This window comes from Macaca mulatta, chromosome 15 (genome assembly GCF_049350105.2).
Source record: "Macaca mulatta isolate MMU2019108-1 chromosome 15, T2T-MMU8v2.0, whole genome shotgun sequence".
Classification (NCBI taxonomy): domain Eukaryota; kingdom Metazoa; phylum Chordata; class Mammalia; order Primates; family Cercopithecidae; genus Macaca; species Macaca mulatta.
The window spans coordinates 107,199,219-107,225,898 of NC_133420.1; the positions used below are offsets into that span (position 1 = coordinate 107,199,219).

At 39.8% G+C, this 26,680-nt stretch overlaps 1 protein-coding gene across 9 annotated transcripts in view; it reads left to right on the top strand.

The window, feature by feature from the left end:
• Positions 1-26,680, top strand: part of PCSK5 (proprotein convertase subtilisin/kexin type 5) — a 464,549-nt gene that overhangs the window by 288,655 nt on the left and 149,214 nt on the right. For 7 of the 9 annotated variants that reach the window (XM_077966251.1, XM_028835254.2, XM_077966252.1 and 4 more), the window contains 6 exons: positions 697-799; positions 2,493-2,686; positions 5,760-5,844; positions 9,599-9,696; positions 10,128-10,257; positions 10,652-10,767. In XM_077966251.1, coding sequence (XP_077822377.1) covers positions 697-799; positions 2,493-2,686; positions 5,760-5,844; positions 9,599-9,696; positions 10,128-10,257; positions 10,652-10,767 — 726 coding nt within the window. Of the gene's footprint in view, positions 1-696; positions 800-2,492; positions 2,687-5,759; positions 5,845-9,598; positions 9,697-10,127; positions 10,258-10,651; positions 10,768-12,835; positions 13,070-14,237; positions 14,555-26,680 lie in introns of those variants that run through there. The other 2 variants (XM_015117915.3, XM_077966256.1) reach the window with 2 other exon arrangements.

Consider the following 26,680-nt stretch of genomic DNA (forward strand, 5'->3'; position numbering starts at 1 on the left):
TAAGTAGTAAGAGAGATTGGGAACTTTCATCTCAGGTCTGGAATCCTTTAAACTTGCTTGCATTTTTTTAAATTTATATATCATCATTTTCTTTTGTCGAATTGCCCATTGGCCTTTGTATAGGAAGCAATTTTAAATCTATTATCTCTGTTTGAGACTGGATGCTGATAAGCTTGTGCCAGGTGCCATAATGGTGTTTCTTACTGGCCACAGTATTTGAGAGGTATTCAGTAGCTTTAATGATCTTAAATGAGACAGGTCATTTGGTCCAGGCATTAAATAATAACTCTTTTCTTTTTTGTCAACAACTTCTCTCTTTTCTACAAATCCAATCTTTTTATTATTACACATACTTAATTGCAGTTGGTTTTTTTCCAGTTGCTACAGTTCATTTGAATTCTAAAATATTTATCTACCACGAGGCAGCCATATGTGCTTTGAAGACCAGGCCATGACTAGAATTTACATTCTTCATACCTAGGCAATTGAAATTGCCTAAGAATCAAAAGTCGAAAAAAGTCAAGAGCTCATCTCTGGACCTAAAGCCACATTGACAATTATTCCTCTGTCTTAAAGAAACTCTCTGCATAAGAAAAAAAAAAAAAAAAAAAAGACTTATTTTATACCAAATTCAAGGTAAAGCTTACCTGCTCTAAAATCATTTTTCCAAGTATTGTTCTAATGTCTTTTGGAAAGGTCCCTGCGACCCTGAGTGCAGTGAGGTTGGCTGTGACGGGCCAGGACCAGACCACTGCAATGACTGTTTGCACTACTACTACAAGCTGAAAAACAATACCAGGTAAGAGAGGGGCCAAGTCACATCCCCACAGCATGTGCCACTCCCACAGGCATCTTAGGAGTCCCTGCAAGGCTAATACCATGGGGTGTGTGCAGGCCACTGGCATCTTCCACTATTCTCCCACCAGGACCTAAGCATAGAAAAGAGGCTGCTGTGCAGGCCGACTGCCTCCCTGTGTTATTCAGAATGATGAAAACTGAAAACTATATTAAGTTACAAAACGCAAAATGTGCGTGTATGCTGTGAAACTGTAATGTCTTCTCTCACATTTGGAGGATGGTGGAGGGACCAGCTAAGCACCTGCCCCTCCAGACCTTTTTCTTTTTAATTGACAAGTAAAAATTGCATGTATTTATAATGCACAACTGATGTTATATATGTGTATGTGTGTATGTATGTATATGTGTGTGTGTATACATACACACATATACACATACATACATTTTGGAACAGTTAAATCAAGCTATTTAACATATGCATTAGCTCACATACTTATCTTTTTTTGTGGCCAGAACACTTAAACACTACTCTCGTGACAGTTTTCAAGTACACAATGAACTGTTATTAACTCTAGTCATCATGACAGATTTCTTGAACTTATTCCTCCCATCTCACACAAGTTTTGTGTCCTTTCCACCCCACTGATATTCGATTTCATGGCTTCACAAAGATGCCAATGCACAGGCCAAACTGATGCTTTTCCACATTCCCCAGCACGTAGGCCATCAGTGTGGCAAAGGGGTTGGTCCTGCTTGATCTCACTCTTCTGCCGTGGGCACTAAGGTGGACCCTGTGCCTCTGAGCCCCTGGTGTCTGCTTGAGCTGTGCAGATACGTTTCCTGGGCAGGGCCAAAGAATGGAGACTGCCCCAATCAGAGTTCATCCTGACCTCCCGTTGTCTCCCACAGCCTCACCCACCTTCTCCCTCCTGCTTCAGGCGAAAACTCACTAAGCGGAGCTGCCTCATGGTTCCTCCATACTCCAGTCCCCCAGACAGACCCAGACATGTTAAGAATTCCTGTTGTAAGTCTGCCGGAATTTAAATTCCTTAAGAGAAAGGAGGACTTTGACTATCTCTCAGCCTCTATTATCTCCTGCACTTAGCAAAATGCCTAACATTTAATTGGTGCTCAGTAAATATTTGTTGAATGGATAAATAAAACTCTGTCCTTCCATTATGGGCAAACCAGAAAGTTTTTTTTTTTTAAGTGTTCTCATACACAACATAAATTTAAATATATTTATATTAATTTAGACAACAGCATACAACCACCACCGCCACTCACATATGCACATACAGAATCCATATGACAAACAACACATGAAAATAGAAGTCACACCTTATTAAAGGGACCTTTTTGAATGAAGTCGTGGTTCCCACATAGTTTTCCTCTGATTCACCCCCATAACCTTCCTCTCTGTAACCATCATCCTTTTTCGAGGGCTAGGTGTAAACCAGGAAATGGTTTGCCAAGTCTTGGTAGACTTGGTGTTGGGTAACTGCATGGCTGCTTCAGCACACTGTGCAGGAGGAAGTTTAACAATCAATCTGGCTCTCTGGATGTGGTGTTGGCATCCTGGTTTAAAAGTGATTTGGAGGCTGAGCTCAGCCATTTGCTCAGCACCTGCAAGAGAATGCTGAGGACTGCTTCGCTCGTGACACTGCCTTCTTTCTCATTGTTTCACAATGCAGGATCTGTGTCTCCAGCTGCCCCCCTGGCCACTACCACGCCGACAAGAAGCGCTGCAGGAAGTGTGCTCCCAACTGTGAGTCCTGCTTCGGGAGCCATGGTGAGCAGTGCCTGTCCTGCAAATATGGATACTTTCTGAATGAAGAAACCAACAGCTGTGTTACTCACTGCCCCGATGGGTCATATCAGGATACCAGTAAGCTCACTTCAAATATTTGGGTTTTAGAGAAGAAATGTGGAGTTTTCATGTGAGTGACCTCAGGAAGGATAGTCCTCTTTGTGAAATCTGGAATTGTGCTTCATATCAAACAGGATCTAGTTCATTGATTTTAAGCGAACCCTTTAGAAGCTTTATGTAAAAATGCTTGTAACTTTATCAGGGTATCCTCAAGCCCACCCCCCGATTCAGTGATTTGCTGGGAATATTCACAAGGCTTGGGATATAGTCGTGCTCATGAACTCATAGATAGGAGATATTACAGCAAAAAAATCATCAACAGGAAAAGGCATATGGGACAAGGTTCAGCCACACAGGACGTGTTCAGTTCCCCATGCAACCATCTGTGACAACATGCATGAAATGTTGTCTACCAGGGAACCTCATTAGAGACTCGGGGCCCAGGGTTGTCACTGGGGGCTGGTCAAACTTGACACGTACCAAAATTCCAGACTCTTCAAAGGAAAACAGGTGTTCCCCATAAACCATATTATTTGTACAAACAGTTTAGACAAAGTGAGCCACTCTTTTCAGGGTAGTGGGAACCCTCCCAAAATTCCAGTTCCCAGACGTGCCAGCCATGGACCAACCTTACAAGCAGATTTGCAAAGGACAACATTCAGGCCTGCTGTTTTCCGCACACTGACCAAATAGACACCGGGCCTGTATGATATCAAAATCTACTTTTTAAAACGTTCAAAAAATATGACTGTCTTTTAAGAGTAGAATGAACATGTGTCAATGACTTATTGAACCCACTAATAAGGGAACTTGCAAGGTGACGAACAGGGCGGAAAGATGATCAGGTACTGTAGTCCACCAGGAAAGGCAAAATGGAAATCCTTTTTCTAAGTTAGAAACAAAATGGAATCATTTAATAATTTTCTACATGGCCATACAAGTAGAATTTGGGGAAGTGTTTTTTTCTTTTTTCTCTAATGAATAGAAGTAATTTGCAACCTTACCAAACAAAAATCTGTGCATTAACACAGAGTTTGGGCCATAATCAGCCATCATTAGCAAACAGACGAAGGTATATTGCCCTAGAGAATTAAATAATCTTAAGGTAGACCTTTTGGACAGTGTTCCAGTGTGGCTCTGAAAAGGACTGCAGTTACCTTTTACTTTATTTCTGAGTTCTGGATAATTTCTCTTAACAAGAACGTCATACCATGGTATATGATGGCACTGAAATTTCATGTTTCTGCACAACCTAAGGAAGAAAAAAGAAAACTCAAGTTTAAAGGAACAAGAGGTATTTAAAATAAAATCAGACAAGAAATCTGAAGTGAATACTCTTGCTTCTTAAGAAGTGAAATTCTCTCTGGTTTCAAAGAGGAGCATTTCTCTGTGAGGCAGACAGGATCTCTCAACTTACCCTTTAGGGCAGTGGGTAGGGACTCTGCCTTTCTTGCTTGCCCCAAAATTTAGAACATGAACTTTGACTTGAGGGAGAAAAGAGAAATTGGGAGAGAGAAGGGGGCATAAAGAATCCACAGAAATATGCAGTATTCCTTGTGGGGAAAAAAAGTCAAAATTCTATCAAGAAGGTTGAGCCTTGGAAAAGAAATTTGATTCTGGAATATTATATGACAGAACCAAAGTAATTGAGAGTCAGTTGTTTCCAGAGCCTAGAAGGTAGATAATTAAGGTGTTCAAACTATGACTTCAGCTACCACAAAGTGTTGATACAAGTGGTTTGTATATCTCTCTCTATGTAATTGCCTTATGTTATAGTTTTCTTCTCTAATGAGTCCATTTATGTACAACATAATGATCACATATGATCATCAGTAGTAGTAATTACTGCCAACACATTTACAGTGCTTAATAGTTCATATCGTTCCCTTGAATAATTAATTTTATTTAACTTCTCAAGACAACCAGAGAGGTGGGTAGCATTATAATCTCCATTTAATGAGTGAGAGAACAGAGACCCTGAACTTGCCCACTGGAGTTGCTAAAAGCAGAATGCAAATCTAGGTCATCTGAGTTCAGATTCTGTGCATGTTCAGTATTCTCAGTGAGACAGTGAGAGAGACCATGTGATGACTACTGTTAAGATTGTAAGGGGCTTCGTATTTCATGCTCAGAGGCTCAGACTTGATCCAGCAGGTCCTTGCAGGGATCCACTAAGTTGTGTTTCTCTATGGAACCCTGAAGAACACCAACATTTAAAAAGCAGATGGAAGCCCACGAAGAAACCTCATTCAGTTCTACACATTCACATGGCTATAATCCACTTGCATATCAGAGCAGGTACCAAGACTTTAGCAAAATTTTGTCTAAGGTAGAAGTCCTTCCTTAATATGCCAAATGTTTTCCTCCACAGAACCACCATAAATTTGCCAACTTTTTTCAATATGGACCTGGTAGTAACTAGGAAGGCAAGTATTTACAGTATACTTGTTCAAATGATGCATTTCTATTCTCCAGAATATAGATATTATCTGAATTATAATAACATTTATACCAATTCCATGGCTGCTGTAAAGTGCAAGACACTAAAATAGTGTTTAAAATAAACAATGTAAGAAATAAGCAGTCCTTACCTTGCAGTCTTAAATGTAGATTCCCTTCTCTAGTTCAGCTCCACTGACCAGCCCTAAAAGTTATGAGCATGAGGGTCTACATTCCCATTCCTCCGTCTCAGGCATTGCCTTTCAATCCTTATAAAGTGATGTTGTTCCAGCTTCGTGAGTGGGCTTTGCACTGTTGCAAGTTAAGAAACCCTGCTGGGGAGAGAGACTAGGAAGAAAAAGAAGAAAAAAAAAAAGGCCTATAAACTGTTCAACTAAGAATTAGCTAGGCTATCATTTTCTTGTCTGCAAAATGGCAGAGAAGTGTAAGGTGTTTTCCAGTGTTACGGTTCCTGTCTGTACTTGGTTTGCTGAGAAATGATAACAAACAGTGATTCTATGGCTTTTCCTGTAATTTTCTAGTCAAGGCCATAGGTACTATAGCATACATTAGCCAGCATTAGAACATCTCTGATGCTTTTATGGAATCCAATTGACCAACTGATTTATAACTTTCTCTTTTTTTTTAACAGAAAAAAATCTTTGCCGGAAATGCAGTGAAAACTGCAAGACATGTACTGAATTCCATAACTGTACAGAATGTAGGGATGGGTTAAGGTAAGAGAGTGAAGAATTTTATTAAGTAACACAGCCCAAAGAGCTTCTCAATGTAAATAAAATGAAAAAATGCTAAACAAATAGCCCTCTTACGATCTACCCTTGGTTTGACTCCTATTCAAGCACTTGATTGCTATTTGCATTATCTCTACTATTATATGTGAAAAATGGGATGCTGTGTTGGCTAAAGAAGGGTTATATCCAAACAAATTCTCTTTAGAAAAGATGGCTCAGATATAAGTCAATAAAAATGGCCATTTGAGAGGCATTCTTTGTGCTTTTTAACCTGCATTGTGCCAGTCAAGGATTACTGTGCAGGTAATACCAATGAATTATATTTAATCCCCCTGATTCATTCCTTGGATGGTCGGAAATTTCTATATTATTTCTCTCCACATACCCAATCATTCTCTTAAGTACCTCAGGCTTGGTTCCATTATGCTATGGTATGCACATAGATTTAACACCAGCAGATGTTTTCCTTGAACGGATGACTTGCTCATTGCTAAAGCTCAATAGTTGGTCTACTCTCTAAGAGAACAATGTACAGCTCAAATTAACTAGGTAGCCTCTTGATCTCAGTAGGGAAGGTCAGACCATTCTGCATTTAGTGAGGAGTTGGACTGGGGCTGTACGTGGAATTAGAACTCTGCTGCACTGGATTTCTTTTAGGTATTGATCGTATCTTTATTTCCACCTGTGATTGGAGGCAAACTAGGCAGGGTCCAGGCAGTTTCCAGGTAGGTACATTCTTCACCATTAACCAGTATTGGAGCATCATTTTCATTTAGATTGATCAATTATCTATGGCTTTATTTCTTCCCCCCCCCCCACCCCGCTCCCATAAATGCATTCAGTATTAGCTTACTTGGCAATTTTCATCTCCAGACTTCAGTACTGAGAAAGCATTAGCCACCTAATTCTTCTTGGAGAAGGAGCAAAGCAGTATAATAAAAAGAAAGAAAGTAGATGTGGACTCACATCCTCCTCTGCTACTTATTAACTGTGTGACTTTGGGCAAGTCACTTGACTACTCCGAGCCTTCATTTTCTCCTCTATAAAATGATGATAATAACCCCTGTTTTGCTGGATTATGATAAAGGTTAACTCTGATAACAGTTACAAAATACCTTTTGTAGCACCTGGCCCATGCTTGGTTCATGAGAAATAAAAGATGATTTAAATTATTTTATTTCTTAGGGAACATTATATAGGGTATGTTAAACCAGTGTATGCCAATAGAAATTTGAGAGCCATATATGTAATTATAAATATGCCAGTAACCACATTAAGAGAAGTAAAAAGATACAGGGGAAATTTGAGTTTCATCAAATATTTTATTTCATCTAATATATTATCATTTCAACAATTGAAAAACTATTATCAGATGTTTTTCATTCTTTTTCATTGTTTTACTGTCTTCAAAATCTGATGTATGTTTTACCCTTAAAACACATCTGAGTTCAGACAAAATTGTTTTCATGAGAAATATTTGATCTTTATTTAGGTTTTGTAGTTGAAAAAGAAAAGTTTACGTAGCCAAGTTGTTCCAGACTTACCCAAATTTTTGCCAATAATGGAATCAAGTGCCAGTTTTTCACATTTAGACTTAAATTAGTTAAATAAAATTTAAAATTCTGTTGCTTAGCCATACTATAGCCACCTTTCAAGGTCTCAGTAGCCATGTGTGCCAGATTATGTTGTACAGCACAGGTCTAACCTGGCCAGTTTATCACAGAGAGAACAGAGGCGTTCACAATCCCAGGTGCATTAGCCTCGCAGTACCTGTATTTTGGAAGCAGCAGCAAACTTCAGGGTTACACGTCCCCCTTACCTCATTCCTTCTCCACATAGTGCAACCTCTGTGTCCTGCTGAACAGATGCCAGCCTCACAAGGAAGTGCTATCCTGTATTAGAAAAACTAGGCAGCTTTTTAACTTTGATAAGTGTTTCAGTGGTCCTTATTTCCTCTCAAATAGATCCATTGAAGGCAATATCCTTTTTTCTAGTGCTACAGAAAGGGAAAGGGATTTTCTTTTGGCTTTTTAAATGACAGCTCGGTCTCTCTCTCTGGCCAGTGAGATCTATGAATGAAGTCCACTTTCAGTTATGCTGCCCTTAGTCTCCTTGCATTTTTCTAAGGGCTTCCAGGGTTGACCATTTTGCCTCAAGAGACTTGTAAATTTTTAAATAATGGTGAAGAACAAACAGGAAAAAAAAAATCAATGCACAAAATCCAGGAAGGAAATAAATTAAAATGCTAATGGGGACTGTTCAGGTTTCTTTTTACTTCAACTTTGTTTTTGTACTTTCCAAATTTTTTTAAGAGCATAGGGAAAAATAAATTTTAATTTTTAAAATTAGCATTATCCACATACAAAGCAGTCAATTAAGATGTCGATTGGAGCAATATAAAGAGTTTAAAACAATGGAAACCATTTAACCCTGTTTAGATACTGATCTTCTAGTTTCATTGATTTGGTAGCATAGGATTACATTTTCTCACTATGTTTCAAATCACACTAGTTATTCAGTGAGTAATTTTTTATATTAACTTGTAATTTTTTTTTTTAAGAGACAGAGTCTTGCTCTGACAGCCAAGCTAGAGTACAGTGGCACGATCATAGCTCACTCAAACTCCTGGGCTCAGGCAATCCTCTGGCCTCAGCCTCCCGAGTAGCTGGGACTGCAGGCAGGTACCAGCATGCCTGGCAATTTTTTTTTAGGCTTTGTAGAGATACGGTCTGACTGTGTTGCCCAGGCTGGTCTCAAACTCCCAGCCTCAAGTGATCCACCCACCTTAGCCTCTCAAAGTGCTGGGATTACAGGTGTGAGCCACCATGCCCAGCCAAATATAGTAACAATTTTTTATTTGTTTTCAATTTTAAGAATCAACCTGTAGACTGTGAAAAAATATAATCGCTAACAGAAATTAGAAGGGAGAGAAAAATATGCATTTCTCATTTGACATTCTGACAACTCATTAGATACTATCTCATATTGCTAGATGAATAGAAATTTAAGTAGATTACTATAGTTAATTCCCAGAAACACTAAATAATAATATAACAAAAGTCAAGATGATTAGGGAAATAGCAGTACAGTTTTGATAAATTTTTCATTAGAGTGTTTAAAATGAATAAACCAAGAAATAGAGGCAAAAGTATTTTAAATCTTGTTGTTTTGATGAGAACCCATAGAAGACTGAAATCAGAAACACAATCAGAATGGCTACTCGGAGAGTTTGAGCTGTGGATTGGACAGGATGGTCGTACACTTTTGCTCAGTCGTAATTCATTTTACCGTGTGTCCCTACTGCATTTATAATCATGAAATAACTCTTTAATTTATTATATAGTAAGTCTGGATATTAAGAAGTTGTTGGGCATGTTGCTAGACAATGTGATTCTTTTGTCAATCAAATACTTTTTAAAACCTCTGGGTTGTAAGATGTTGCACAAAGTAGGAGGGTGCCCATCAGTCTAACAAATTAAGGAGAATGTCCCCAAGGCCTAGCAGCATGTGTGTATGCTATGGACATCATTGTAGGCACAGAGAAACGTTATAAGCATTGAGAGGAGGGAAAAAAAAAAAAAAAAAAAGGGTACACGGGCTACTTCCCCTGCTTTGAAGCTTTGCCAAGTCCACTAGCCTCTGAGGGAAACTGTATCTGTTACATATGGAGTTTGGGGAGTCATTACGTTTTGGCCTGATCACAACAGTCTGTTTGAAGCTCCCTTTATACTTCTTCCAGCCTGCAGGGATCCCGGTGTTCTGTCTCCTGTGAAGACGGACGGTACTTCAATGGCCAGGACTGCCAGCCCTGCCACCGCTTCTGCGCCACTTGTGCTGGTACCTTCCCCTAGTTCTTTTGTTTATTCTCCCGGTTCTGGTTTTGCTTTTCTTTCTGGTTTGAGCCGTCACTCATGCAACCCACTTGCTACTTTTAAAGGAATGCTGGAGAAGTATATTTCTCTTTTGATAATTGTGTGCGTATTCCCATTGAAAGTCAAGCAGTCATCGGCATCCTATCCTCACTGAGAAACTTACATAGCCCAGTGATATCGCCTCTTTCTAAAGGGAGTGGATGTTTTTGTCAAGAGGTTCCATTTTAACTGGGAAGGCTTTTTTCCCAGGGAAATTAAGAAAAAGCATGAATATTCAATTATTAATCTTAAAATTATAGCAGGTTGATGCCATTTTCTCAAACTGTTAAAGAAGCCCATGACACCGCCTCCTCTGAGGTTTTATTTCTCATTTCCTGTGCTTGTCTTGCTTTTAAGGGGCAGGAGCTGATGGGTGCATTAACTGCACAGAGGGCTACTTCATGGAGGATGGGAGATGCGTGCAGAGCTGTAGTATCAGCTATTACTTTGACCACTCTTCAGAGAATGGATACAAATCCTGCAAAAAGTAAGTGGATCTGCCCCCTGGGTCCTAGCATTTAGACCTAAGTTCTTTTGATGACTACCTTCATAAGAAAATAAGAAAACGTAGAATTTGTAATGATAACATGTACCTGTGGACACTGTTGTGAAGCTTTAACCCAGCTTATCTTTGATATTTTTATTCCTTTGCCTCGGGGGCACCTTAATACCTTTACTATTTCAATTTCAAGTACATGCTCGATACCCTTTAAAATCACAGTGTCTACCTGTGTCATCAAACCTAGCAATTTTTGTGAGAAAAGATTTTTGAGTCATCTTCAGAGGGATAATTAAATTTAAGACATTATGAGGTTACTAGTAAACACACCTTCCCCTGTGCATGTGTGAATGGCTTAAAAAATTATACGTTTTTCTCATAGATGTGATACCAGTTGTTTGACGTGCAATGGCCCAGGATTCAAGAACTGTACAAGCTGCCCCAGTGGGTATCTCTTAGACTTAGGAATGTGTCAAATGGGAGCCATTTGCAAGGATGGTGAGTACAACTGCTCACATCGATCTTATGAGCAAAGTATGATCTTTCTACTTTCAGGACTAATATTTTTCCACTTAAAAAAGAAACTCACAGCATGCATCAGATATGACATGCCCAATATTTTGGTGTCATTCATTCATCTTGAACTTCTACCCTTAATGGATTTGTTTGTTTGAATTGCAAGAAGAAATAAGTCAGCTATAGTGGCACTGGCCAATATAGCTCAAGTTAATTTTTTAAATTAATAAACTTCATTTTTTGAGAACAGTTTTAGATTCATAAGCAAAATTGAGCAGAAAGTTCCGAAATTTCCCATATACCCCCTTCCCCCAACACAGGCATAGCCTCTCCCACTATCAGCATCAAGCACTAGAGGGGTACATTTGTTACAATTGATAAACCTACAGTGACACATCATTATCACCCAAAGTCCACAGTTTACATTAGGGCTCACTCTTGGTTGTACATTCTGTGGGTTTGGACAAATGTATAACAACATATATGCAACATTATAGTGCCATGCACAGTAGTTTTATTGCCCTGAAACTCCTGTGAATTACCTACTCATCTCTCCTTCCCCCTACTGGTTTTTTTTTCACTGTCTCCATAGACTTGCCTTTTCCAGAATCTATATAATTGGAATTATACAATATGTAGCATTTTCTAGCTAATTGTTGTATTTCTTTCCAGTTTTTACCATAGGTACTTTTCACCAGATTTTTAAAAATACCATGCACATAGAGTTTTGTATGTTACTTTTTGCACTAAGCATTAGGCAGAAACATTATCCTATGTTTTTACAGTTTTAGGAAACTTTATTTTTAATAGCAGCATAAAATTCAATCATGTGAAGATGCTACAGTTTTTAGCCAATCTCCTATTATTTGGATTGTTTATAATTTTGATATATAAAGAGTAATTAAATGGTATCTGAATCTTTCATTAAGCCTGTGAGGCTAGGAAGTAATATCTTCATCTTACAGAAGGGAAAACCCAGGGTGTAGAGCTAGGAAATGATCGACCTAAGTATAGAACTTAATATTTCACAATATTGATCTGTTCTTATTTGCACCAGATTCTGAACCAAGATGCCAGGATGCAGCACCATCCCCAGATATTCTGATTGAATTGATCTAGGGTGCAGCCCATGATCATGGGTTTAACTTCCCAAGTGTTTCTAATCTGCAGCCAGGTTTAAGAACCACTGCACATCCAATTCTCCCTAACAATTTAACTAACACCAAGTTCCCTCACCTCTAGCCTCAGTTTCCCCATCTGTAAAATGAATGAATTTAAAATTACTCCAACTCCAACATTTTGTGAGCTAACTTATGCTGAAGGGACCCTGAAATGTACTCCTAAATTTATGCAGATATAGAAAGATAAAGATACGATGTAGAAAGACATTGCTTAAACTACTGTTGTTCAAAACATCTTCGGATTGTTATAAAAATAGAAAAAGAAAACAAAAAATAAGCAGTTGCAACAATCTGACTGACACGATCCCTGCCCTAGGTTTATTCTTTCCCTTCTTTTGAACGTTTCCCCTTCTGGAAATTTCATGAAAGAAAAAACAGTGCCATTGTCAGGAGAATGTGGACTTGGAAGTCAGAATGCCTTGGGCAGGTTATGAACTGCTCTGGGCCTCATTTCCACCATCTCTAGAAAATGAAGAAGATAATACTACTGACCTCATCTGGTTATTCCACAACTCCCTACAAGGAATCTCAAAAAGGTGTCAGAAAGGACTGGGCACATGATAGCACTGATAGGACATCATTTGTGGTCTTATTTCTTTGGAGCATCGTAGATGACTTTGCATCTCCATGGTTTTTCCGGTCTATGATTGGTCTGGGGCAGGGATGGGTCCGACACAGGCCCTGTGTTCCGAGGTTTTCTTGCCAGGGCTGATTCTACTATAGCACACTGAGGTGAGAGAGGCTTGGGGTGGTGGCACTCCAGGGACCATGTAAGTGTCATTTTTTAGTTACCAGCAAGTGCCTCCTTTACTTTACTTAAAAACATGGTTCCCCTATTTCTGAATATGACCGGAATTTTTTGTAATTAGTAACAGAAAATTTGAGGAAGATGAAAGAGATTGGGCCAGGCATGGTGGCTCACGCCTGCAATCCCAGCGCTTTGGGAGGCCAAGGAGGGCAGATCACTTGAGGCCAGGAGTTTGAGACCAGCCTGAGCAAAATGGTGAAACCCCATCTCTACTAAAAATACAAATATTAGCCAAGCGTGGCATGCACCTATAATCCTGGCTTCTCGGGTAGCTGAAGCATGAGAATCACTTGAACCCTGGAGGTTGCAGAGCGCAGAAATCGTGTCCAGCCTAGGCAACAGAGCAAGACTGTCTCAAAAACAAAAAGTGACAGATGCAGGAAATCCATTGTAACTTGAAAGGTTCACCAATAGCACTTGGTACCAGGCATTTCAAGAGTTGCAATGCTTTAACTACTTTCCCTAAACCATGGTGAGTACCAGACAAGTTATGTCAAATGGCGCTTTGCTAAAAGCGGAGTGTCAGCATTGTGGACAGAAGTGGGAAATGAAGAATCGTATCTGCAGTGAGCCCATTTTCAGGTCAGTTACAAAATGAGATCATTGATGGCTCACCAGGCTTTTGAAATCACATGGCAGCTGCACGTAAGGATGTGTTATTTATTCTCTTTCAACTGTCGTATTTCTGTGATTCTAAGACATATTTTTTACATTTTATCATCTCGGAAATCAGATGCATCTTATAATTTGTGGCAGTTTACAACCGCTTTTGACCAGAAAACTGATGTGATATCAGTGTTACTGCCCAGATATGAGACTTGGATGCAGAGCTATCTGTTCAACCGAGTTAGGCACACGACTACTTCTTGTGTTGAATTTAATTGCAGTTCTAAAGAAGTTCGAAAATTAAACTATTGTTCAATATTCAAAGGAAAGATTCTTGCATAAGCATGGAAACAAAACAGAATGTTACATAAATATAACAAATACTTTTAATAAGTATAAAATTAAAATTCTAACTGATAAGAGAATATTGTGTCACAGTTTAATATGAAGAAGCATCTTTTCCTTTGTGTTACTTAAAATGATGGTGCATCTTAAATCTTGTGTCTTAGATTCAATGAAATATGGTATAAATGACTGTATACTCTCTGCTCTAGGTAACGCAAAGAAGAAAAATTTCTTGCTTGTGTTATTGATTTCTAATTTATTCTTTTTTAATTTTTTTTTCTTTCACAAATGGATACCAATTACATTGGACTGCAATGTCTCTCCTTGAAAAACAATGCTGTTGACTGAAATCACTTTGGGTGGACCAAATTTCCTCCTGTTGACTACTCCTGAATGATCTCTTCCAATCCCCCAAATCTGCCTCTCTGGCCAATCACAACCTTCTTCCGTGTGTGTCCATCATGCCGCTCTGGTCTTCAACTCCCCTCCTCTCTTGCTGACTTCCGGAAAAGCAACGGAAGAGTCCTGGGCGGAAGGAGGCTTCTGTATGCTTGTGAAAAAGAACAATCTGTGCCAACGGAAGGTTCTTCAACAACTTTGCTGCAAAACATGTACATTTCAAGGCTGAGCAGCCATCTTAGATTTCTTTGTTCCTGTAGACTTATAGATTATTCCATATTATTAAAAAGAAAAAAAAACAAGCCAAAAAAAAAAAAAAAAAAAGCAAGCCACCCTCTCTCTTGCTCTCTTTTTCTTTCTCTCTCTCTCAAGTTTGTGCAGGGAGATGGTGAACTGTTTTGTCAGAACTTAAATGGAAAAAAAAAATAAACCTACAACAAGCCTACCTTTTATAACTGGGTGTTTAGTGCTAAACAGCCAGAACCACAGAGACAGTATTGTATGACCAAAGCATTTGATGCCAAAATTTGACGTTAAAGTAATGATTTGATTTCCTGCCCTGGTTTTGAAGGTCCATTTTTTTCCCTTTTGCATTGATTTGCTTGTTTCCCCCTTTGAAACACCTAAAAATACCTTTCCAAAACATTGCAAGAGCATAAATAGACAAAAATGAAATAGAAAGCTCTTGCATGCTTGAGTCCACCATTGGGGGAAATGACAGAAAACTGGACCTGAGGGCATTAGGAACATCCTACAGAGTTGTGTTTTTAGTGTCGTTTGCCATGGTATTTCACAGTGAAACATTGATACTCTCCACACATCATTTACTTCATGCATTATGTACTGGTTTTTGCATTTTACTCACTTGATAAGTCTGCTGCACTGGTTTCATCAGATAGACTTGCTGCTACTGGCTTTTCCATTGTAGATTGGGTTATTTTACACACAGTTCGCCAAATGGGATTGCTCTATATAGTCAAATTGGTGATGGACAGATGGGCAGAATGCAGAGGTACATAGATGAGCTGAGGCTGATCCAGCTCCCCTGATATTCAGAGTGTTAACTTTGTAGACCCTGCACAACCTCTTGGTGCTATCTAGCCATTACCCCATTTTTTTTAAAGGCCATCAGAAATTCCATTTGTCATGGTGGGAAGCATTTTGAATATGATGCAGGAAATTTCTTCCTGGAGTCAAAAGTTTCTAAGAGGTCCTGTATTTTTAAGAAATGGAATTTATTTAAATAATATTTAAGCTGGTGCCCATGTTGGCCAGGCAACTTTTTTCAATGGTGCTTATTAGAAGTTTTTTCATCTTGTCATTTTAAGAAAATAAAACTGGAAATTGAATGTGGGTGGCATGATTGTACCCTTCTAGTTCTTATTTTCCCACTCCTCTGTCCCTCTATAACTATGCCATACTATTATATGCTGGTCCACTGAATGTTGAGATGATCTGTTTCTTTGGGGTTTTTTTTTTTAAGAAATATTTTCACTGGTTTTCTATGACTCTCTAAACACTTCATCAAAACTAGAAGACTGAATTATGAGAACACTGTTTGAATTAGTGGCCAGAAACGATGAAATCTTATAGATCTTTTGACAATTTCTCTGTTTAGGGGAGGGTAGACTGATATCAAGTTTCTTCATATCAAAGCTTCATTGGTGACCTCATTTGCTTTACGAGTGACCAGCCATCTTGCAGGCTTCATGCTTCTGAGAGCCTTACTTCGAAGATGCTGCTGGAGTCACAGCTGAGGAAAGGAATACTATCAATATGGACTATCCTGGGAAAGAGGTGGGAAGTAGATGCTAAGGTCCCCATCCAAACAGCAAGCTAGTAAAAAGCCTGCCTTGAAAATATTTCTAGACATCAAAGATAACTTACAACCCAAGGTGAATAATAAATAAATTATCTGATGACCCTGTTAATAGCATTGCAATTTTATTGAATCATATAATGATTCATAAGTAATTAGGGAACCAACTGATTTTGCTAAGCAGTCTTCCCCTTCATAATACCGCAGGCCCTTCTGACACACAAAAAAAATGAGTTAATCCTGGGTACAGCATACGGTTTTACATTTAAAGGCACAGTCTTACATGGACAAATGCAAGCACAAGCCTAAAGGTCAAGCAGATGGCAAAACTGAATTTGCCTGCAAAGAAATCTATTTAACTGAACCAGCCCATAATATTTAAGGCACGAGGTTACTGTGATAGGAAAGATAAAAATGATGTCTGTTTTCTTAGACGAATAACCATCAACATGACAACAAAATTCATCGGGGTCTACCAGCGTGCATTCCATTTCCCACTGGCCATGCAGGTGCACGTTGCGGAAATACTGGTTTAACTACTAGTGTGTTACTGCCTCATTTATCTACATAACATTATTAACTAGAACATAATGCTTTCAAAGTTTAAGTTAATGTTATATATTATGTATAAATATATATATTCATAATGAGATATATGTAATGGATAGTACAAAGTTTGGAGACTCAACAAATGCTCTAACCTTCTAGAGACAAAAGTCCTATTTCTGTTTTCTTTTGTCTTTTTATTTTCAATTAGTGACCCATTGTTAAATCCAAATCCACTTTTACTGAAAAATACTGTACATGTGTAAAATGTTCAGTTGTTTTTTTGTAAAATATAGTAGAATGGTTGTAATTGATACTGGCCAAAATCAATGTTATTCCATATTTTATTTTTTCTATTAAATTAACCTAAGTTCCTGTTTATTTGATCTGTTCATACCCACGTATAAACTTCTCTGAAAGGGTAAGGTCATGAGAAACTTCCCTGTTTCTACATAGAAGCTGAATATGAAGGAAAGGGTGGAGGTGCATGAAACATCTAAATAAAGTTGGAAAAGAGAGTGAGCAGAGGAGGGAATTGAGAAGGAGTGAGAAACAGCAGTGTAAGAAAGGAATGGGTTAGATTTGGTCATGAATATATGTTAAATCCCATTTTTAGAAAGCAAGCTGTGAAAAAAAATCTATAAAGGCTTGATATTGTTTCTATCAGATCGTACAGATGCTGGCCCCCAGAATAGGGCCCACCTGGTCCCGCTCTTCCTCTAGTGCACAGCACACCCACTGGTGTATGTCTGTAGGGTTGGGAGTCATGGCTGGGGGCAAGGAGGTAGGCAGTGTAAAAGCTGTTAAAGAGGAAGGTGGCTTTGTTCAATTTGCTGACATCTTGTGTAAAGTCGACATTGGCTGGATGTCTAGAAGATGATTTTGTCTAAAATAAATCTCAAGTATATACCATGGGGTGGGACTGAACAAGCTAGCTAAAAACAGCAATGGAGTATAGATCTTTTTGAACCATGCCTGAGATGCAATTACTAGTCTTAAAGGTTCAGTGCTCTACCTCTTGGGGAAAAGAAATGATAAATCAGCCAAAGCCACAAACAAATGGAGCCCCAACTAGGTTTAAAGATCTGGAGATAACAACCAGTTATGAGGAAGAGCCTCTACTGCTTTGAAGTCCCATTATGGGGATGGAGAGAAATTAATTTTATTGATCACTATGTACTACACAATGTGGGAATATAGAGTATGTATATACATACTGTTGTGGATATGTTCTCTCTCAATTTTCAGGACTCTAGAGGTGAATGTATTATCCTCCATTTACACATGAGAAACACTGAGTCACATAGACTTGAAACAAATTGATTGAGATTCCATATCCAGATTCATCATCATAATACAATTTAACATTAAGACAATTCACAGCAAGTAGTACATGCCAAATCTCAAATGAGTGGTACACTGAGTTGTTAAGTTCAGAACAGGCAGAGATTCCTTTGAACTGGACTGTTCAGTTCCCTAGAGCAGGTAGAGCTAGAATTGGCCCCTGAAGCATGGACAGACAGGAAGAGAGCGGGAAGAATGTTACCAGTGAACTTGCTGCATACAAGATGCTTAGGGAAGTAAGATGTTTTCATGGTTTTAATCTAATTATCTATTGCTACAAAGAACAGTGATTCAAAATTTGGTGGTTTAGTTGAGAAAAATCTACATTTGTACACTTTGTAGAAGAAGGATAGTGTGCCCATTCTCAATCCCCACATCCATGGAAGACTGCTAATTATCACTCATTTTCCACTCCAGTTATCAGAGGCTTGTCACACTGATCTCTTCTACCAGATTCATTATTTTCCATTGAATAATCTACCCTTCATTTTTGAAGAACTTACAAACTGAGTACTTGGTAAAGAAGGGGAGGTGATTGCTATAGTAACTACTAAATTAAATTTCTCAATCAAAGTGATCAATACTTGTGACATATCTGAGTATGAAAATAAACACATAACATCTTATCCCCCTCATGTAAAAAGAATGTCATGCAGCTAAAATATAAAATAGACATTCATTCTTAACAGCTTCCATATTATCATTCAGCCCTGCACAAAGAGAGCAATGGCAGACGGCAATGTGTTGAATAGAAATTGCATATTGGAGACAATTTTCAACTATGGACCAGCCAATTTAATACCCCCTCCTTCTGTCCTCAAGCACAAGATGGCAGAGGTTGAACAGAGGACAGCTGCAGTGTGACCTCACCCAGACCAGGCTGGGCCCTGGGCCCTGCACGCAATACATGTAGATGACAGCACAGATCTGCTTCTCTTCTCTGGCTAACATCCCTTTCCAAATGTTATGTTTGTTGCAGGCTTATAAAATCTGAAGTTCTCAACAGAATGCTTTAGAGCCTTTGACATATTTAGCAAGGCATAGCCAAGGTGGACCTAATTTCACTGTAGCTCATTAGAACTACTTGGCACCTAGAAATGGGGCTAATCTGCATAATCCTGTTTCCTCTTCATCATGAGAGGTGAAGATCAGGTCCAGATTCATTTCTTGAGCAATAAAGATGCAGTTATGCAGCATCATTATGTTTCAGCAGACCACAATGTGACCTGGGACAGCCAGCGCTCCTTCCCATTCTCTACCTCCAAGGGACTTACAAGGACAGTTTGACTGGCTTATTACCAAAGGACTTTCTTACGAGGGCTCCTCTCTAAAGGACCATTGTTTGGATCCAGTTGTGGTTTTTCTAGGGCCAGGTATCAGACAACAAAAGATGTTTTGTATCCCACTTTCTAGAAAATTCCAGAAACATTCCCTGAGGTCTGAGTTGGAAGATCTTTAACTTTTTTTTCATTTTAGAAAACAGTACATTATTTTAAAAATACAGTGTTTTAAGCTTCACAGAGTTTTACTAAAATGGATTTATTTAATGTGGCCCCCACAAAAATCAGGCCGATAGACGTTCATTTTCTGATGCAAGAGGCACAGCTAGTAAGGGGTGTGGCTAGGACTCAAGCCCACAGCTTCAACATTCTGTACAACACTGACTCCTTTTTAAGAGTGCTGGAGAAAAGCATGTCCACATTACATATGCTGCAAGGCAGGGTGTAAGAGCCTTTTCTCAAGTGAAGATAGAAAGCACACTGTGTCCCTAGGCTTGGCTTTTTCTCATTCCAAAAGAGTTGCTTCCATAAATATTATTGAGTCCCTGCCACAAACTAGGTTCTGAGGTTTCTCTTGCCCTCTTCAAACTTACAGTCTAATGAGGGAAACAGACACTTAGACATAAAACACATAGTTATAATGTGAAGCCTTTAAAGGGTAAAAAATATTGTCAGGAGTCAAAGGAGCAAGCTCACTTCACTAATCACGTGCTAAGGTTCCATGCCCTTGCACTACAAGCTTTCCAAGGATATCCAAAAATAGCATGAAACCTTAAAAATGGAGTTGACTCAAAAATGTACAAATAAAACTGCAAAGATCAAAATCAAATGATATCTTGATTAAATATCTACAAAGTGGATCATGTCAAACTAGTCCACTGCAACTAAGGAATTATACTTATAACCATTGTCACTTGACGGCAGAGATATGCCTGAGAAATGCATCCTTAGGTGATTTTGTCATCATGCAAACATCATAGAGCACACTCACACAAACCTAGATGGCATAGCCTACCACCCACCTAAGCTATATGGGATGGCTTATGGCTCCTAGGCTACAAAGCTATACAGCATGTTAGTGTATTGAATACTGCAGGCAGTTGTAACAAAATGGTAAGTATTTGTGTGTCTAAACATAGAAAAGGTATGGTAAATATATGGTACAATCTTATGGGACCACTGTCATATATACAGTCTGTTATTGACCAAAACGTCATTATATGGTACATGACTATAATTAACATTAATGTAGAATAAAGGAGAATTTTAATATGTTTGATATGATGTGAGACCTGCAGAGGTGGGAGAATCTAGGATCTTGAGAATCTTAATAGCCCTGCAAAGGAGGGAGGAAGTCACTATTCACCCTTTAGGGAATAGAAAAGACGAGACAGATACATGTCCTATCCTTGGTGGTAGGTAAGGGAGGTCACTGGGGTGGGGCATGGAAGGGCAGTGTACAGGACTGCAATATGTGGAGGTCTTCCTGGATATCATCCTCTCTTCTTCCCTGTGCCTTCTACACTCCCTCCAAGGAGATCTTTGTCAATCTCATGGTTTTAAATACCATCTATATGCTGATGACTCTTAAAATATATATAGATTGCTGATCTCTTCCCTCAAGATTCACACCTGTAGATTCAATTAACTACTTGACATTTCCCTTCAGCTGTCTAATAGGCATCTCAAAATTAACATGTCCAAAATAGACTTCAGACACCCCAACCCCCTGACCATCTTTACCACCAAATCTCTCCCACCTCAGTAAATGGCATTCACTGTATTTCCAAATATATCTCTAAATGGTCTACTTCTGCCCACTCCATAGCTGTAACTGTGACCAAACCACCATTGTTGCCATCCCAGACTGCTGCAACAGCCTCCGAACCAGCTCCCAGACTTCTCCCTCTCCTCTCCTCTTCCCTCTCCCTTCATTTCTCTCTAATCAGTTCTCTACACAGCACAGTGCCATTACAAATGGAAAATCAGATTTCATCTCTCTGTTTACTGAGCCTAAAATCTGAACTCCTTACCTGAGGTCTTTGTGATCTCACCTCACACCACCATCCCCCGTGCCCTCACATGTTTTAGTCATGCCAACTTTCTTTTCATCCTTCAAACAAAACCAGCTTGTTTGGGACCCAGGACCCTTGCTCTTCACATGGCTGGCTTCTTCTCATCCCACAGGTCTCAGTTCAAAAATAACTTCCTCTGATCAGTTCCTTCCACCACTGACCCCACACCTGCCCACCTCATTTTGACTTTCCATAGTACTTACCAGCACATGACATTTTATGGTTTGTTACTTATTGTCAGCCAGCCCCATGAGAGCTGGTGCTTTGTCTGTCTTGTTCACAGCTGTATCTTACATGTCAGGCACATGCCTTGCTTAAGAAATATTTGTGGAATGAATGAATAAAAAAAATATCCAAGAGAAGTGTCATTTGACCTGAGCCTTGAAGGATAAGCAAGAAATTACAAATCAAAGAAGGTGATGATGTTTAGGAAGGATATTTGAGAGAGAGGACCTGTGCAAAGGCACAAAGCCATTGAAAGGGCTTGTGGATGGCGATCACTTGGAGGCCCAGGCAGGGGATGAGCAGGGCAGGCAGCTTGGGAGAAAGGATGGAGAGACGAGTGGGGTCAATCGGTAAAGGACCTTCACTGGACTGTTGCCCTTCCTCCACCTTCTTGTCATCAGTGTCATCAACCCTCTTTTCAGAGAGGCTAATTGATTTGCTCAAGGACCCCATCAAGTCAACTCTTGGCCTCCTGCCAACATATTTGAGAAGCATTCATTCAGACAGAATGCTGAAGAGGCCAGATTTCCTCAGTCCCCAGGCACTTACGGCTGTATTGAGCCAGTTGAATGAAAGAACAGGGTGCAAGCTCACATGAGAGGCAGCAGCCCACAGCTTCTGTTCACTGTGATGTCCACAGCCAGAGCAACGATTTGGCAAGGCCTGTTTTGCAAAACTGGACTTGGGACCATAAGCCTGCTCAGTACTATCTTTTTCTCCTAAGAGAAGACCCCCTAGCCCTCTAAACTGTCATCACCAGAGAAGAACAAAAGGAAAAAACATGATGTGCTAGCACTTCCCTTCCCTAACAATGAAAACAGTAACCCCCATATGCAGAGTACTTCCTATATGCCGAGCTAAAGGTTTCATATGGGTTATTTAATGCAATACTTCCAAATAGCCTGATTCGATCTCCTTTTTACAAATAAGGAAGCAGATGAGGTAAATGCCTAAGGTACTCCAGTGGTAGATAGAAGGTCTGGGATTAATTTAAACTCAGACAATCTGATGTCAGAGCATCCACAAGGAGAAATGCAAGAGCCAAGGAGGATTCCATCAAAACAAGCTTCAAGCTGTGGTTGTGGAGTGTGCGACGGGTTTCTGTATTTTAGCTGGTGCTGTCAGGTTCCAGGTGCATGTTGTTAATATCCACCCAGGAGTATACACTGTGGCTAAATCATGCTTTGTGTGAACAAGGCAGGAGTCAATATTTGATCATTAAAGCTAGTAACCACCAATGGGCCACATGGACAAAATCAAAATAGACCTAAGCTAAATGAGGCAGCGACTGTTACAAAGAAATGGGGATATGATGATATGATGCTTCCTTTCACAATTTATTTGTCAAGAGGCTATTGTTTGCATTCTCTAGCCCTAGTTGAAATGAGGAAGAAATAAAACGGAGATATTGGGAACATTAGAAGAAATATTAGCATGCTGAAAGTTAATACAAATACATAATACAAATTCTGTGAGCTCCTTTGACAAATCTGGTGAAACAAATTCTTTCCAGGTGATATTAAACAGGATTTCTTGCCACCAAAATCATAATGGTTGCAATATAATAAAAGCTAAACTATAAAAAACTATAAACTATATTTATAAACTACTATATTTATAAACTATAAAAAATAAGGCTCTTTATTATATATAGGAATATAATGTTTAATTGTTTTATGTTATGAGAAGAGCCACAAATATGGCAGAAACCAGAAGCCATCTTGACCTTCTCCTTCATCACTCCCACACCACCAGGTCAAGACAATTCCACCTCCCAAATCTCCCAGATCCACTTTCTGTTCTTCGCCTCTTCTGCCCCTATCCTAGCCCAGCACCTTGGATCAAGCTACTTCTCACCTGGGGTATTGCAATATCTCCTCATTAGCCTCCCTGAACACACCCCATGTGTCCACAGTCACGTGTCTTCCCTCTTCATCTCCTATTCTATTTTCCACAACAGCCAGAACGCTCTTTTTAACAATTCAAAACTCAGCATGAGACTCCACTCCCCCTGTGACTTCCCATTTCCTAGGATAAAATTTAAATTCCTTTCCATGGGCTTGAAGGCCAGGGTCAATCTGACCCCCACCCCCACCGCCCGGCCGCCAAACTTAGCTCATGACATTCTCTTCTTCCGCAAGTATTTTCCTGCCACATTTACTTTCCCTGATTCTTCCATTCTTCCCTGCACCCCAGAACATCCCCACACATCACTCCCCCTCCTTTAATGTTATCCCACCCGAATCATCTATCATCTCGGCCTCAGTTTAAATGTCACTTCTGATTCCTGGTCCTTAACAGACAAGGTTAGATCTCCTTAGTGTAAGCTTTCTTGGAAGCCTCTACATTTCTTTTATATTAATTTTATAATAAATATCTAGTTACTTGTAGGAATATTTGTTTGATGTATGTAATTTCCGCTACATAGTTTGCTGGATGGGAGCAAAGTCTGTAAATGCCTTCTATGTCATGAACCTGCTAAAACGTCTCATAGAGAAGGTGCTTGATAACTGTTATGGATAGTTGAAAAAAATGAATGAATGAATAATTAAATGAAACATTGAGCAAATGACAGGAAAGGAATAGCTCTGATCCAATATTTGGTCAACTAAGTTCTAGCCTGATTTCTGTAAAATTTCAGCATAGCTCTCTGTATGTCTATACTTCAGTTTCCCCTTCTTCAGCACCATCCCCGTGAACCTTCCAGCCCTTCTGTTCCATGTCAAGGGAAAATAGCAGGAGGCTTCACAGAGTTTCCATCGCTGGTCCTAAAACACACGCAAAACCATTGGCACAAACTCATTAAAGCCAATGCTTTAGAAGTTTGCCACTAAGAGTGTGGACCAGCAGCAGCAATAGCGGCCAGGAATTGGCTAGTGTGAGAGCAGATTTCTAAGCATGCATTCTCATTCCCTGGGTACTCACTGTTGACAAGGGACTTTGCAGGAGAAATTAAAGGTTAATATCAAATGAACTTAAAATAGAGAGATCAGCCTGAATTGTCCAGATGGGCCCAAGGTAGAGGCGATCAGAGAGGTGTGGTAGAAAAAGGCAAAACAGGCAGAAGGGGAAGTCAGATTCAAGGCGTGAGATGAACTTGACCCACAGCCAAGGAACTTGCAGCAGACCCAGGCCCAGAGCCTCCAGAAAGAATGCAGACTGATAACAGCTTGATTTCAATCTTGTAAAACCCAGAGCAGAGAACCAGATGAGCCACACCGTACCCAGATGTCTGACCTATAGAACAGTGAGTTAGTGAAGGGGTGCTTTTTTAAGCTACAAAGTGTATAGTAACTTGTGATGGCAGCAGTAGAAAGTAGCACAATGAGACCATACCTGCTCAATCACAATATGTCCTTTTGCCAGATCCCAAGTTGATATTTTCAAGAGATGGTTCAATGTTATAGTTGCCATCACAGGATCTGAAGGGAGGCTGCCTGGGTTCAAATCCTGGCTCTGTCATTTACTAGCTATGTGATCTTAGGGAACACATTTAACTTCTCTGTGCCCCTGCTTCCCTGTTTGGATGATGGTAATCCTACCTCTCTTCCAGGAACATTCTGAGGATTAAATGACAACACACGAAAGCACTTAGGACTGTGCCTATATGTATTAGGCAGAAAACATGTTGGTTACTAATATTACTTAAACCAGAATTTTTTGATTCATTGTTGATCCGTCTCCCCCCACTAATATCCAATCCATCACCCAGCTAGTTAATTTACCTGTTGAGTATCTCTTGAATCTGTCCTCTTCCCTCTATCTCCACCATGACCATCCTAGGTTAGCTATCATCATCGCCTCCCAGAAGCACTCTGTGAATCTTCTCCAGTCCCACAAAGAAGCTAAAGTGACTTTTCAAAACATAAATCTAATCACAATGCTCTCCTGCTAAAACCTGTGGCTATCGGGGTAAATACAGGATCCACTAACGTGTCCTGCAAAGTCTGATACCCCTACACCCAACTCAATTTCGTTTTTCTTTCTTTCTTTCTCTTTCTTTCTCTCTCTCCTCTCCCTATCCCCTTCTTCTCTTCTCTCTCTTTCCCCGCTTCTCTGGCCTTCCTTCAGCCTGTCCCAGTGGCTAACCCTCCCCTCACTGGACCCTTTGCAGACATGGTTCCCTAAGGCTAGAGTGCTGGAATCACAGGTCCACAATTGTGTTTGTTCTTATTTGATGGATGTCTGAGTCCCACTCCAGACTCTAAGCACGAGGGAAGGAGTGCATTTGCTTTTTCTCATCATTGCATACCCCATAATTAGCACAGTTACTGGCACAAATACTGGCTAAGGAAACAGTTAATGAACAAATGAATGAATAAAAATACTGCGGCACAGTTGAAGAGGCAGAATAAGATGTTGGTGCTTCTTTTGGTTTGACTCCTACTTGGGGGCAGGGAGGGCAAGAATTAAATTATATCAGATTGAAAACATCAATTCACTGACTGGATCACTGTTGAGTTGCTGCAACCTTTGTGAGTGTGTCACAGGCTATGTTGGAAGTAGCTGAGCACAGGAGGAGAAACCAGAAGTTGGTTCAGCAAAGGGGCCATCTCAAAATATGCTACAAGTCTGAGGGGTTATATAAGAACCAAAAGCTGAAAAATTTTCTTTCCACTCTCTCACAATATCTATCATTTCTTTAGGTTTGTTGCCTAGAAAGATTTCATCATCAGATTTTTTTTCCCCCAACAAAATACATAAGCCTCAGTTTGCAGCTATCTCACTGCTAGGTTAGCCCTCACTGTCCCTTTCCGTATTCAACCCTCCACCTCCCACTTCCAGCTCTGTAGGCGTAAAGCACGATGATCCAGAGCTGGAGAATGAAGACCCGCCTATGCTGTTCCCACACAGAACACAGCGTGAGGAGGTGACGAGACATTCGCAGACCATAGAGGGCCCTCAGGGGCGGGCTGGGGCAACTTGACCTCAGATGTCTGTGCCAGAAAAAAAAACTGATGAACAGATACATCATTCATGAATGTCCAAGCTCACAAATTCTTCATGAGGCCAGTAGAACGTGGAGGTCTGAAACCCTCCTCCAGAATCTAACTCACGCCCCACCACTCTGTGATATGTATTCTCTGAGCTTCCATCATTGAAGTTCCATCTGTCTTATAAGCTCCAAGGAACGTAGGGACCATGTCTAGCATGGAGAATTCCAGATACAGGCAGGTGCTTTAAACCTGTAGCTTAATCAAATGGTTGTCAACAGAGACAACATCAGCCTCCTTTTGTTGTCTCAGGCTAATTATTAGACAATTCTG